This window comes from Nestor notabilis, unplaced genomic scaffold (genome assembly GCF_000696875.1).
Source record: "Nestor notabilis isolate BGI_N333 unplaced genomic scaffold, ASM69687v1 scaffold983, whole genome shotgun sequence".
NCBI lineage: Eukaryota > Metazoa > Chordata > Aves > Psittaciformes > Psittacidae > Nestor > Nestor notabilis.
In genome coordinates this window covers 1,753-15,586 of record NW_009921284.1, presented here as the reverse complement: position 1 = coordinate 15,586, position 13,834 = coordinate 1,753, and the positions used below count along the sequence as shown (strand labels likewise).

Sequence of the window (13,834 nt, the reverse complement as noted above, 5' to 3'; positions counted from 1 at the left end):
GACAGGTGTATAAATGTAATCAGATGTTATGCAAACCATTTGATACATTTTTAAGTGCTAGTGGTTTGAATTCGTTTGACAAGCATGTAAAATGCAAATGATCCCACCCACACATTTTTAGAATAAATTAAAATACACTTAACATCATATTTGTTAGTCTTGTCCTAATAGGAAGCCTATGTGCTCTGAAGTATGTATGTGTGTATTTAAATGGCATTGTTATTCCACCTGCTGTGTAGCTGAACTCCAGCTGCTTTCTACCCACTGCCCCATTTTTCCTAATTTGACCACCTTGTTCTTTTAGGACTCAATTAGATGTATTTTCATTAAAAGCGAGCTTTCACTTTAGTATTTTTTGATAACGGGTTGTCCTTGTGGTTTAGATATTTTCGTGTGAAGAGGTTGTCTGTTCAAACTTGGCTCATGTTCTCCATAAGCTCTTTGAGCTACCAGAACAAGGGCTGAAAAACTGCCCAGATACATTCAAGAATATGAGCATGAAAGTGTCCCTACACTGTGTATGACTAAAGTAACACAAATATTTCTTAGTAGTATTTCTTTCCTAATGTGAAGAAGGTTTTGGAGTGCTATGAAGCATTTGTCCTTGATTTAGCCATTCAGAGGACATTTGACACCTGATAACTATTTTGCATTCCTTGAGGAGATATATAATATAGCTGCTAGCACTGCTCATAAATAGCTGTGTGGACAAGGGGAGTAAACATAGGACATAAACTTCAGTGTTTAATTCTCCGTGCCTGCATGAGGACAGTCCTGTCCACATAAAATATGTAAAACTTTCTTTATCTGTCTCACAAAACTGCTCTTTTATGTTGATAAATATATTTTTGATGGACTGGAGAGTTTAAATATTCAGTAATAGAAGTACTTAAAGCAGCATCCCAGAGATTGTCACTGTCACATTCAGGATTAAAATCTTAGTCTCTAACTTTGTTATCCTCTGCCAATTCTAGTAAACTTCATGGCCCACATTCAATTAATCTCTCTATCTTAAAAGACTAATAATGCTTTTCCTCAAAGGAGGCTTGAGCTGTATTTTGTTAATGTTTGTAAAGCACTTTAAAAGTATTAGTTGTATATAGATGCCACCTAATTTTATTTCAGTGTCTCTTTTAAGCTCCAAAGTGTGTCAAGAGTCAGAGGGGAAAATTGCTGAGTCAAGGAGAAACATCTTTTCCATTGGGTTTTCTGTCTGTTGGGAAGCAAGAGAGAGAGTATCTTGGAGTATACATAGTGGTAAAATAAGAAGGCAGGTGAGGAATGGGTATGTCTAGCCAGAAGGATTTTCAGAAGTGGCAGAAGTAAGAGAAAACAAATCTTGAAGATGTAAACCTATGCAAAATTTTGTCCCTTTTTTCCATCTGAACGTCATGGGGTTTAATGTGTAAATACTTCAAGAAGTCTCTGGAAGAATCCCACAATCATTCAGTGACTAGAAGTAGATTTCTTCCCCTGTAACTTCTAACCTTGGTCTTTGCTTAACTTTAACACCATCTCTTTTAAAATTGTGAAAGTTTACCAATTCTGGACAGAGTGTGAATTTCCTATATGAGAAATCTATTGATTGTTTATTCTGTTCAGAGTATGAGTGGTTTTGTTAAGTATTATGGAGATCTTTATTTTTGCCATAGGAAACCTTAATAGACATGATGCCACAGAAACTTGTAATTTAACTCAGTGTTTTGAATGCATCTTTCTTGGTTTATATATTCATAGGTTGCTTTTACAGTTCTGTTTGATTTGGAAGCTCTCCTGAAGATCTGGTGTTTGGGTTTCACAGGATACATCAGCTCATCTCTTCACAAGTTTGAGTTGCTGCTTGTAGTTGGAACCACTCTTCATATCTATCCAGACCTCTATCACTCTCAGTTTACGTATTTTCAGGTATGATCAGATACTTCTACATTTTACTCTATATACCAATAAAAACATTACCCATCAACATGTTACTCTCATTGACTTCCAGTCTCAGACTACTGATGTATACACAATTTTGGCTTATTTTAAGAGTATCTTTAAAGTAACAAGTAGAATTCCTTCTAACTTTGCTGAGAAGTCCTTTCAGTTTTCAGTAACTCCCATTTCTTACCTGAGCTACACTGTCCAGCAGGTTCTGGATTAGTTTATTTGCTGTCCTTCATTGAGCTTGTCCTTGCACAGAGCTGTTTACAGCATCACCTTCCTGTAGTGTCTACCACTACTTTCCTGGCTTCTACTCTGAGGCTTTGGTACACTTGCTATTTCTTCCCCAAATCTTCATCTCTGGAGCAGTCACATACCTAAGAGCCTCCACTCCAGTTATTGTGGGTCTTCTGAGATCAGTTTTCCAGAACCATCTTAAACCATCTTAGAGCTGTTTTTTGTAGCTCTCCAACCATTCCTTATTGAGAGGATGTGTTTATTTAGGATCTTCCTACATTTTCACTTTGGGGAAGAGCAGGAAATAGAGACAAAGAAAGACTTACTAATTCAAACTTCTGATTCTTGCTCTGTCAGTCAGCCCAACTAATTCCCCATTTGTCCTTGAAGTGCTTAGGATTGCTCCGATTGTGGGAGAAAACACTGAGATGCATTATACTTTGTTATATTCTACAGTGCTAAAAGGATTTTTAAAAAGTATATTAAAGGATTCGTGTCTGCCCATTATTCAGCAATAGGTTGGCATAGTGAATAATTAATAATCAATGAGGGCAAATAATAAATTGTCAGACAGAGTCCTGTCAATAAATGTGGTTAGCTACAGTGACACCTATTATGATGAAGTAAGTACAATATAGGGGAAGCAGTCTTCCCAAGTGTAGGTTGAAATATAATGGTCTTTTCAGATTTCTGCAAATGACCTCCTGTATTTTTTCTAAATGGCTGTACAAGCCTGCTCAAGAAAGCTTTCAGGATGACATATTCTATTTTACTTTTAGCTGGTATCATTTGAAGGTTTTTAGATGGTTTTAGCTTTGATTTTGCAGTCCAAATGTGTAAAATGTTGTTATTCAGCATAGCATTTTATTTCTATCCTGCAAGAAAACATAATCTAGCAGGAGTATGCCATTGCACTCTTGTGTCAAAAACACACAGAAAACTAACTGGGAGCTCTCAGTTAAAATAGTTAATAGTTGGTCCATATTTATTAAGGCAGAATCCATTTACATCTGATGATTTCTTTCTAGGAATTTTAAATATAAATTGTGAAGACGTCGCACTAAATGGGTGACATCATTAACTCATGCAATTGAAAGTATAATGAAAATGTAGCCAGATGTTGATAATGAAATGATAAGTCTTGTCTTTTTAATGGATTTAATAAGTTTTCTGGGGCAGGGGTGGTGGTGTGTTTTGTTTTTGTTTTTTTCTTTTGGGTTTTTTTAAGTGCTAGCTTTTATGACACAAAATGCCAGGATGTGCTTTTTTTCCCAAATATATAAGAGACTCAGATTTTGCAAGCAGAAACACCTGCTACAGTGAAAGATTCGGATTGTATTTTGCAATGCAAATCCCATAAGAGGCAGATGACAGTAAGGTTGGAAAATACTTTACCTTTGATGTCAGTGTGTAAGGGAGGTAATGCACTGTATTTCCCCACAATTAAGCTTCTGGGCAAGCTAGATAACACATTTTCAAACCAACCAAGGTCAAAAAGTCTTTTTCACATGGATACATCTTGATGTTAGGCAGGTTTCCAGGCCTTTAGGTATTAATGATGACAGGTTAAGTGTGTTTCTTGTCAGCCAACAAAGCAGATTACTGAAAACAGAAGTCTTGACACATTCCAGCAAGCAGAAATATTGTCTTTATCATTACCTTTTGCCAACACATCATTCACTCTTCACCACATTGGCTACTGTCCACCCTCCCACCTATCTTTCTTGCATTTGCTGTACATTGATTCAAAACACATTGCAAAGCCTCCTGTGAAAGACTACAGCAAACCACCATTCCGTGTCTATAATCCATAGAACACAAAGTCAGTCAAGAAATGACAGACTTTGCATATTACTGCAGAGTTCTGTAATGAACTGGCATAAAAGGGAGATATTTAACCAAAATTTGGCCTATACTAGTCTGAGGAGATGTGCTTGGGGAAAATATTGCTGGGTCATTTTCTGAGTACATATCACCACTTTTAGGAGATGCAGCCATTCTTTGTACAAAGTTGTGGCTCCTCTTTTGTATTTTTTGGTTTTAATTTGTTTTTTTAATGTATTTTTATATTTATTCCAAATAATGCAACTTCTGAAGCTCTTAAATCTAATACAATTTGCAATCCAATTACAAAGAATGCATAAATGTTCATTAGAGTGTACTTTTGCTAGATTCAATTTGTCATCTAATGAAAATAAATGAAAAAAAACAAAACCAAATAGTATCAATAAAATTAGTGTGTTGCTTAAAGGTCAATTAAAGTTCCCCAAAGGAAGGGAGGAGGGGTAAATAAGGCAGATAATGCAGTTTATCTAAAATACAACCCAGAATACCAACTAGCATGAGATATTCACTTCACTGGGGTCTGTATTTAAATTAATACTGCTGGAAACAGAGCTAAAATTTACGCTGTAAGTAGATCTTGTAAGTAGAAGGCACCATGTTTACATGTTCATAGTACTTGGAAATCTCACTTGTCCCACTGTCTGTCATTGCCTTGGTAACCAGTTTCATGTACTCAGATTATATGTAATATGATCACAGGACCAATATGAAAGAAAGGACTTTACCTCACTTTAATATTGTGAAAGTTAATCTCACACAAGGGGTCTGGTATATTGGGAGTAAGTTGTTCTCTTGACGTGGCTGTCACTGTTTCTCCTCTTTGGCAGTAAAGCCTAGATGACTAGAATGTTGTGCATACCTGATGGCTAGGTATGGAGATGAGTTTCATGCAGAAGACAAAGGTGTACATTATTAGCAAGCTACAAGGTTCAGTGTACTCTTTCTGTGAACAACTTCTGTCAAACTTATTTTCTCTCCAAAAGCAGCACAGTAATTTTATTTGACCTATACATAAGGTCAACCTTCAATTGCACTGTAATTCCTGCCTTTCAGTTTCACTATGATTCTTGTGGAAATAAAAGCGGTACCTTGGTCTAGAGGGTTTCGTAAGAACAGCAGAATCTCATTTGCCCCATATCCTGCTGTCTGTTGTCTCCAGCAGCTACTGTTGCTGCCACTCCCTCTTGTTGATGCTGATGTTCATGTCTGTGTCACCATCAGTGGCATAAATGGGAGAATCAGAGATATCAAAAGGTTTTTCAAGGTAGGCTCAGCAGTGAATGGGTCAGGACTTCCACACACAATCACAGTTCTGCTGCCACTACTAACACTAAGAGGTGTCAAACATGTTAAAATTGTCAGTGGCACAATTTCCCTTGCTGTATATATTAAGAAATAGCAAAATATGTTCGTTATCAAACTTGCTACGTTATATGGTATGCAATGCCAAGCAATTTTGCCTTGGGTCACTGAAACAGAAAGATGACCTGTAGAAGAGTTGGCAGTTCTTTGTGTGAATATATACCCGGATTTAACAAATAGCACAGAATTATAGTAAAATGTAGGTTGAAAGCAGCCTTTCAAAGTTGTGTTGTCTAGCCTTCTTCAAAGATTGTTCAGGACTCTGACCCTTTAGAATAAGTATGAATTTTTAACACTGATGACCTTCATTGGTCTGTAATTCCACATTAAGATCAGATTTACTATCTATCTGTGGTATGACTTTGTTCCCTTTGTTACCCCCAAAACAGCTATACCCAATTGCATTTCTGTGATACCTCTTTGTGACTGGTGAGAGCTGGGGGCCTTGAGTACCCTCCTGTGCCTGTACTCTCAATTTGAACAAGATGCTGTTATCTCATGTCTGTATGCCTTGATGCTGCATTTTATGAAAGGTTCACAGATAGCTCATTCCATGCAAAATTACAGCTTCTTATTACAGTATGTTAGAAATAAAGAGATACTTAACAATAAGCATTACACCACACAATCATAAAAAGCTAAGCAAAGGACAAAGTAGGTTAAAAGTTACATGGTCATGGGTAACTGCTGTTGCAAGTTAAAAAAATTGTCCAGGCAGGGCAAAATAAGTGCAGACAAAACCTGACAGGTTCCAGGGCTTGTACTCCTAATCTAAAACATAACTCGTGGTCTGTTACAAGTGGAGGCAACCCCGTGTTTACTGGGCTACAAGGCTGCAAGTCCCTTTTTGGTCTTGAAGTTTCTGATCCTGTGGAAAGTTGTTGATTAATGTGATAATCAATTAATACAGTTGTATTTTCTCTTTCTTTGCAGGTTCTTAGAGTAGTTCGGCTTATAAAGATTTCTCCTGCTTTGGAGGATTTTGTGTATAAGATATTTGGACCAGGAAAAAAACTTGGAAGTTTGGTGGTATTTACTGCCAGCCTTTTAATCGTAATGTCAGCAATCAGTTTACAGATGTTTTGCTTTGTGGAAGAACTGGATAGATTTACAACCTTTCCACGGGCAAGTATCAAAGCCATTGATTACTTGTTGCTTGTTATTATTTTCTTATCATTAACAAGATATTTTCTTACCACTGGTGGTGGTAAGTGTTGGTGTTAGCTTAATGGGTGGACTTAATGATTTTAAAGGTGTTTTCCAGCTTAAATGATCCTATGATTCTGTCGTGGTTTAACCTGGCAGTTAACTACACACCACACAGCTGTGGTGAATTAGAATATACAAAACAAGTGATGCACGATGCAGCTGCTCACCACCTGCCAACCATTGCTCAGCCAGTTCCTGAGCAATGGCCCCATCCGCCTTTCCCCCTGGTTTATATACTGAGCATGATGTCATATGGTATGGAATATCCTTTTGGTCAGTTGGAGTCAGCTGTGCCTCCTCCCAGCTTCTTCTGCCCCCTTCCTCCCCCCAGCCTCCTCACTGGTGGGGTGATATGAGAAGCTGAAAAGTCCTTGAATTAGTGTATAACACTGTTCAGCAACAACTAATACATCAGTGTGTTATCAAAGTTATGCTCATCCCAAACCCAAAACACAACACTGAAGCAGCTACAAGGAAGAAAATTAACTGTATGCCAGCTGAAACCAAGGCAGATTCAACAATTTGTTACTAGTGGTCTTTCCTTCCTTCTGAGAACCATGGAGCATTTTATCTCCATATGTGTAGATAAAGCAATTGTATTTTCTGGGTGTAACAGCTATCCTGTAGTCCTTCAGTAGTGAAGTTTATCTTTCTTTGTGTTAGGTATGCAGTTTCAGGGAACATAGAGAAATTTCACACATGCACCCTGGTGATGACACAACAAAGCATATGGTACCTTAGCATGTTACAGAAAGAGGGTTCATGCACACAATCATCAATATTAGCCACAAAATTTACATAAAACATGTCTACACATGATTGATATCTTCACATTATGAAAGTGATTGTTCTTGATTCATACAGGAATGCTTGTTTTACACAGGACTATAAAATCTGTCTGCACTGACAAAATAAATGTTTGCCTTTGGGGTATAAATAATGGATATTTATGGGCATTGCGTTAATTCAGAACAGAACATTGAAAATCAGTGAAAATTGGAGCTAATGCATTTATTGAAGCACACTGTTCTGAATGAAAATACTGCCATCTCTTTAATAACAGATTAGACTGAGTGTACATGGATTGGTTCCAGTGACAATTTATTTGTTTCTGTCATCCCAGCTTGGTTATCCAATGTATCTATTTTAGTGAAAGTGCATTGGTTAGAACAATTAAATAACAATGAATAAGGCAGCCTCAAGGGTCATGCATTTGGCAAACAAAATAGCTAGGCAACAATTTGTAATTATCACCCTGGACTTGATGTATGGGAAGCTAGCTATCAAATGTAAGACACAAACTACCTACCCACAGAGAATAATGTAACACCATGCTTTCTATTTTGGAAAATGTGCTTAGAAAAGCAGCCAGTAGGATCATTAAGGATTCATTATAATTATTTTTTTAAATGCTGAAGAAAGCAGAAAAAAATACAATAAAACTTAAGCTTTTCTAATCAAGTCAGAGCTCTGTCTCTAAATTGGATGATATCACCGATACATTGTATGCCCAATTCCCATGTATAACTTCTGAAAAAAACTTCCAACTGCAAGTTTGAAACCATCATGGAATTTTGTTTTGGAATTACTTTTCTAATTTATGCAAAATAGTAGTGAAAGTCCTGAAAGAATTATTGCAGTATAATTTCAATAAGACGGATTCACAGCCACCTGTGCATTTCAACTAGATAAATAGATATATATATCTGAGAACGATCCACTTGCAGTAAAACATTGCAAAGGTGTATCAAGATGTTAGTAAAGTTTTAAATTCTTCTAAGCATTTAAATCTAAGGCCATTTAAGCTTCAGTAAGAGCTTCTATCATATTAAAATTTCAACAGATTTATATATTAAATACATGTTCAAAGAGTGAGAAGATATTTTAAGCAGCAAATTACACAGTTTTTACAAACAGAAAATATCTATTTTCTATTTTCTGACTTAAGTTTTGGGAAAATGAAAGGTTAGCAGTAATACAAGACTTGCAGCAATACTGAATTGAAATGCTTTAAATACTTTTTATGTGATAGTTAGAAGGAAGAGTCTCTCCTTACTTTCTTAGTTATTGTTTATTTGTTTATATATGTGAATATTTAAACATATTCACCTTGTTTTGAACATTTCAGAAGTATAATTTACAGGATGTGGTTTCTCTTTGCAGCTCTTAATACGTTAATAGAGTCAGAGAAAAATTTGTACTCAAAACCAAATTGTGATTGATGGGATGAGTGATGGTGTCCCTCTGAAGGAGTGTGTCTTCATAGCAAAGGCTGGTGGATTCCCACTCATGTTGTCTGCTCTTAATAAATAGTGCTGAATCAGTTTACAATAAGACAGTTATAAAATATATCATTTTACTTTTGCCTGGAATGCATTATTTTTAAAATGTGACTGATGACATACTTGCATTACTGTATGTTGCAGGAGATGATTTGAGGTCTGCAATAGCAGAATTTACTAAGATTAATATTTAGGACCTCATCCCCAAAGAAGAGCAAACCTAAAATGGCCAGGATTGTTGCTGTGAGCTGCTTACGTTACAAAGAGAACAAGCACACTAACAAAAATGGTGACACTAGAGGCTAAATTTTGAGGGTTTACATTAAAGTGCTTTTCACACTGAAACAGACAAAACCTAGAATCATTTTGAAACTGTAAGTGCTTTATGAGAAGGCACAGTATGGGTTTGGGAACAAGTAGACCTCCTCCTTTCGCTAATGCCTCTAAATTGCATGTTTTCACATGGTTTCCTGACAACAGTCAATAGGCACAAGCTCAGTGTTGCTATGGCTACAAATTTCACCTTTCTTTTGGCCACTGCAGCTTTCCAAATGGACTGGCTTTCTCTCTAATACAAGGATAAAAATATAGATGTTTTCTATAATGTTTTTAAGCGATCCACCATCTCTATTCTTGCGCATCTTCTTGGGCAGCGTCTATTTAGCCATAAGAAGGGCAGGCAGTGGCTGGCCCCCCTGAAGGAGGAATGGGAGGGGCGAGGCTCTGTTCAAAGGCATCAGTGTAAGATGGCCACTAAGAAGTTTTAAAATTCACTGAATAGAAAACAAAACACACTGCTAGTATCTCTGACTTCCATGCCAGACTCCTGGGGTTTGGGGCCATGTGCTAGCACTCGGTATCTCAAGTTAACAAAGCTGGGAATGCTGCTCTTTTAAATGGGTCAACACAAGATGAAAGCCAGGCCCAGCTGATCTCAGCAGCAAAAATCCCTCAGCCTTCAGCAAAACCAGGGTTTCGCTCCTAGCCTTGAGCGTGGAGGAAGCTCAGGCTGTGAAATGTTAGTTCGGCTTCAGCATCATCCATTTAAAAAATTGAACAATGTGGTCATAATTCTCGGATCCAGTTACAATCCTAGTGCCGCTGCCATGGGATGGCTACTCTTAGGGTGTTACCGAGCACTCATGACTGTCTTAGGAGAAGAAGGTAGCTTTCCACAGGTAGAAAAGATTGCAAGTTCACACCACTGGCCTAAATCCTGTTAGCTTAGTTTTCAAAAGTAATCCTACTGATTGTAGGACTGCTGCTCTGAATAAAGCCATTGGGACTGGGCCCATAATATTTTGTGGAAAAGCAGCAGTTACAAGTCAAATACATTGTAACTGTAAGTAGTAATTGTGTGGCACCACCTGTGTAGTAGTTGGACAAGATATCAGAAGTGGCACTTCGGCTCATATGTTCTACCAAACCTTTGCCAATCTTCCACTATAAATAAAAAGGTAGTTTGACTTCCATCATCAAAACAGCTAATTAAGTAATAGGGCATAAATACTCGAAGAAATTGACAGTCTTTTCTATAACATGAATTAATTCAGAAAATCGCCATTTGCATAAATCTTTTAAGTCTCATCTTCACAGATGTTGATTCTGTCAGCTAGTTGCATTTCAAATTAATTTTAAAATAAACAGTGGGAAGTATACCTTTCAGCTAAAAATAACTTGCTCCAAAGGAGATTGCTAGATGTGAAGCATATACTTACTGTGTACCACCCTATTTTCTTAAAACTTATGGTTTGTCATATACTGGAATTTCATGTTATAAAAAAATGTCTGAATTATACCGGAAGACCATTTAATGTAATTACATGCTTTATGGACATCTGTTTTACATGGATGATTAGATTTTTATGATATTAAAAGGATGTCTTTTCAAAATTAATCTGTTGCTTGTATTAATGAGAGTTCCACAACATAGTATTGGACATATCTTTACACCTTCAAGAATTAATTAAAATTTTTCTTTTTTAAAAAAGCAATAAACTATGGTACTTTAGTATAATTCAGAAGACAGGATACTGCACTGGTTCAATTGTCCAGTCTCTAAGGTATTTTTAAAGCCAGAAGTGTGGTGGTTTACTTAATGTAGTGCTCACCTTATATGTCAGCAAGGAGCGTTATACCAGTCAATGGCTTCAGAAATGCTCAGAATGCAGGGAAACAGAGACTCCCTGGTTGAGCTTCACCTCCCCACCATGAAGGGAAGATGAGAAGCAGTTCTGAGCACTGATGGGGTGGTTGTCTTCTTCATCCTTAAGCACCACTGGCAGCTATAGAGGAGGCTGAATTTTCTGCTTTCTTTGTGTGTGCTTCTGTGACCACAGCAGGCCTCTGCTAGCTAAAGATCTCAAATGTTTCCTTCTCTGCATGTTGTGCATGGGGAGGTATTTTGCAGAGCTAGATAACACCCTTGATTTCTTAATACAGAAACAGTGTGTGGCAAACTATGCTGCATTCTTATTATTACAGAGTGTTGGAACTGACTCCTTGACACCAAGTATTAATGATGTGTTATAGCGACAGGGACATCACATAGAGCCAGGAGGAGATGCAGGACCAAGTGTTGTATGCGTGCAAGTGGACAGTCTTCTCTAAAATAGATTGGCCTACACTGCAGGACAGAAATCACAGCCTGGAGTGGAGTCTCTTAAGGGTGTTGGTGTAACCTTAAGGGTCCTGTTTGCATTGGGAGAAACTGCAGGCACTGTTTTCTGTGATAAGCTCTGCAAACTTGGTAAGGAGCCCAAATAAAGTACTTGTCTGAAGTTAGTATTAGTAATATAAACTTGAAGTCTCTTCTCCCAGAAGCTTTAAAACTGAGTTAGAACCCACTTTATTGTTTTTCAAGGATGTAAGTTTATATATATACATGTTTTCAGCTTTTCCAGCATGCTTTTGGGCTTAGGGTAAGTTGACACAAAGGGCCCTACAGGTACTGTTTTCTCATGGGTCTGACAAGAAACGTCTTGTTCTCTTTGTGCCAAGTACGTTATTGTGTTAATCTGCTGTTCCTGGGGGTGTCAGGTACATTAAGCACAGACCTAATATGTGTTTATCACTTTGTGAACATTCTGAATTTGAAGATTCCCGTTACCTGGAAGCTGCATTGTTAATATCTTCAGTTTCTAACACTTTTTTGTTACGTATTAACCTTCAGAAAGATATCAGCTTGATCCTCTCTGTCTGGAAAGAAAGTACTTTTGATGTCAGACAAAAGCAAAAGAAAAATATGTGATAGTTTGGCCTCATTGAGAGATTTAAGACTCAAGACCCACACTGTGATACCACAGTCAAACGTGTATGACTGAGGGCGAGCACAGTCCTCAGTGTCTGTGTACAATGTAAAATATACAATGTCATTCTCACGTGTTGTTCATATCGAGTAAGATTCTGATCTGTGCTGTAGGCTCGAGCTGGGGTTTCAAAGGTCCTAAGGCACCTGGATTGTAGACTTATATGGATGCATATACTTCAATCACCAAAGGCAGTTAGTTGAAATATTTCCATTACTCCCTCTATTTTAAATATGTACCCCTGGTTTGAAGGGATTTGAAAATGTTACAGAAACAGTTCCATAAATAATGCTGTTTACAAAACGTATGGGGAAGAATCTGACCGACTCAAATGAGTGGAAGTACTGGGACCTTGCCTTGTATTGGTTAGTCTCGTCTGTTTGGTGCCTAGAATGCTTCTGTTATTAAGATAACAAATGTATGGTCGTATTTAATTATAACACTTTATTGCAGGTATATAGGTCCATTTATGGAAAGGTAACAGAGAATAATAAGCATAATAAAGAAAAAAAACCCAACACAATATGATATAGCATTCAAAACAGTGATTGCTGATGCTCAGGATATTTCTCCTATTTTGTCAGCCCTGGAGGAAACCAAAAAGCTCTTCATATGGGCTAATGGAACTAGGACTGTGTTTACAAGTTGCATATTACAGTTCAGTCAAAGATCAAGCTATTTATTTCTCCTTTTGCTCTGGAATAGCATTTCACCTGACTTCAAAAATTGAAATACGTTTTGTTTATTAAGATAGGTGTTCAGCTCTGTTAAATCAACTTGAGGAATGTGTCAATAAAACCATATTAATATAATTTGTGAATTGTTAATATGTTTATAATACTTTTCCTTGCAGGCATTCATGTCAATGTTTCAGATTCTCACACAGGAAGGATGGGTGGATGTCATGGACCAGACACTGAATGCTGTAGGACATATGTGGGCACCTGTAGTTGCTATTTATTTTATACTATATCATCTTTTTGCTACTCTGGTAAGTCTTACTTGCAAATAATGCTGTGCTTTTCTTTGTTTTGAATTATTCTCACAGCTCTGGTATTACTTATTTTTCTCAGCTACCTAAAACTAAATGTGATGCTCATTTACAGCGTAGAGGGCTTGAGAACTAGTACTTTCATGTGGTAGAAAGTGATGGCCTTTGTTCTGATGTGAGGTGGTGTTCTTCATAAGATCCAAGTCACACTGCTAGACTAACAGTGCAATTGTTAATTGTCTTGCACCTTCACAGTTCTAACGATTGCAGAGTTAAGCAAGTGCTTTTATTTATCATGTAGTAATGGTTTCCTCAGGTTCCATTGCATTCTCATTGCATCAGTAATTAAAGTGAGAAATGTAAAGCCTCAGGATATAAACTCTTAACTAGAAATCACTACTTTCCTGTTGCCTGATGCAAAATCAATGCATAGAAAATATATGATACAGTATATCAAGCAATAAAAGGATAAGAACTATTACAGCAGTTCCTGAATGTGTATGGAAATAGGAATTGCATCTCAAAAACTCTTTTCTGTATGCATTTCAAATGGGATGATTATGGTTTTCTATAGAGAGAATGGTAAGGACAACAGCTTTTTGGATATCCTATATCAATAAGGGCTTGGTACTGTACTTTGAATACAAACACAGAGAAACTAGTACATTAAGGGGAAT

The 13,834-nt window shown here is 37.1% G+C and overlaps 1 protein-coding gene across 1 annotated transcript in view; it reads left to right on the top strand.

The window, feature by feature from the left end:
* The window catches only part of LOC104403039 (sodium leak channel non-selective protein-like), a gene marked incomplete at both ends in the record, with an annotated part of 51,762 nt that extends 38,605 nt beyond the window's left edge, over nucleotides 1-13,157 (top strand). Inside the window, 3 exons of the mRNA XM_010011070.1 lie at nucleotides 1,738-1,905; nucleotides 6,301-6,492; nucleotides 13,020-13,157. Of these exons, the coding sequence (XP_010009372.1) occupies nucleotides 1,738-1,905; nucleotides 6,301-6,492; nucleotides 13,020-13,157 (498 nt within the window). The remainder of the gene's footprint in view (nucleotides 1-1,737; nucleotides 1,906-6,300; nucleotides 6,493-13,019) is intronic.
* Nucleotides 13,158-13,834: the final 677 nt, after the last annotated feature.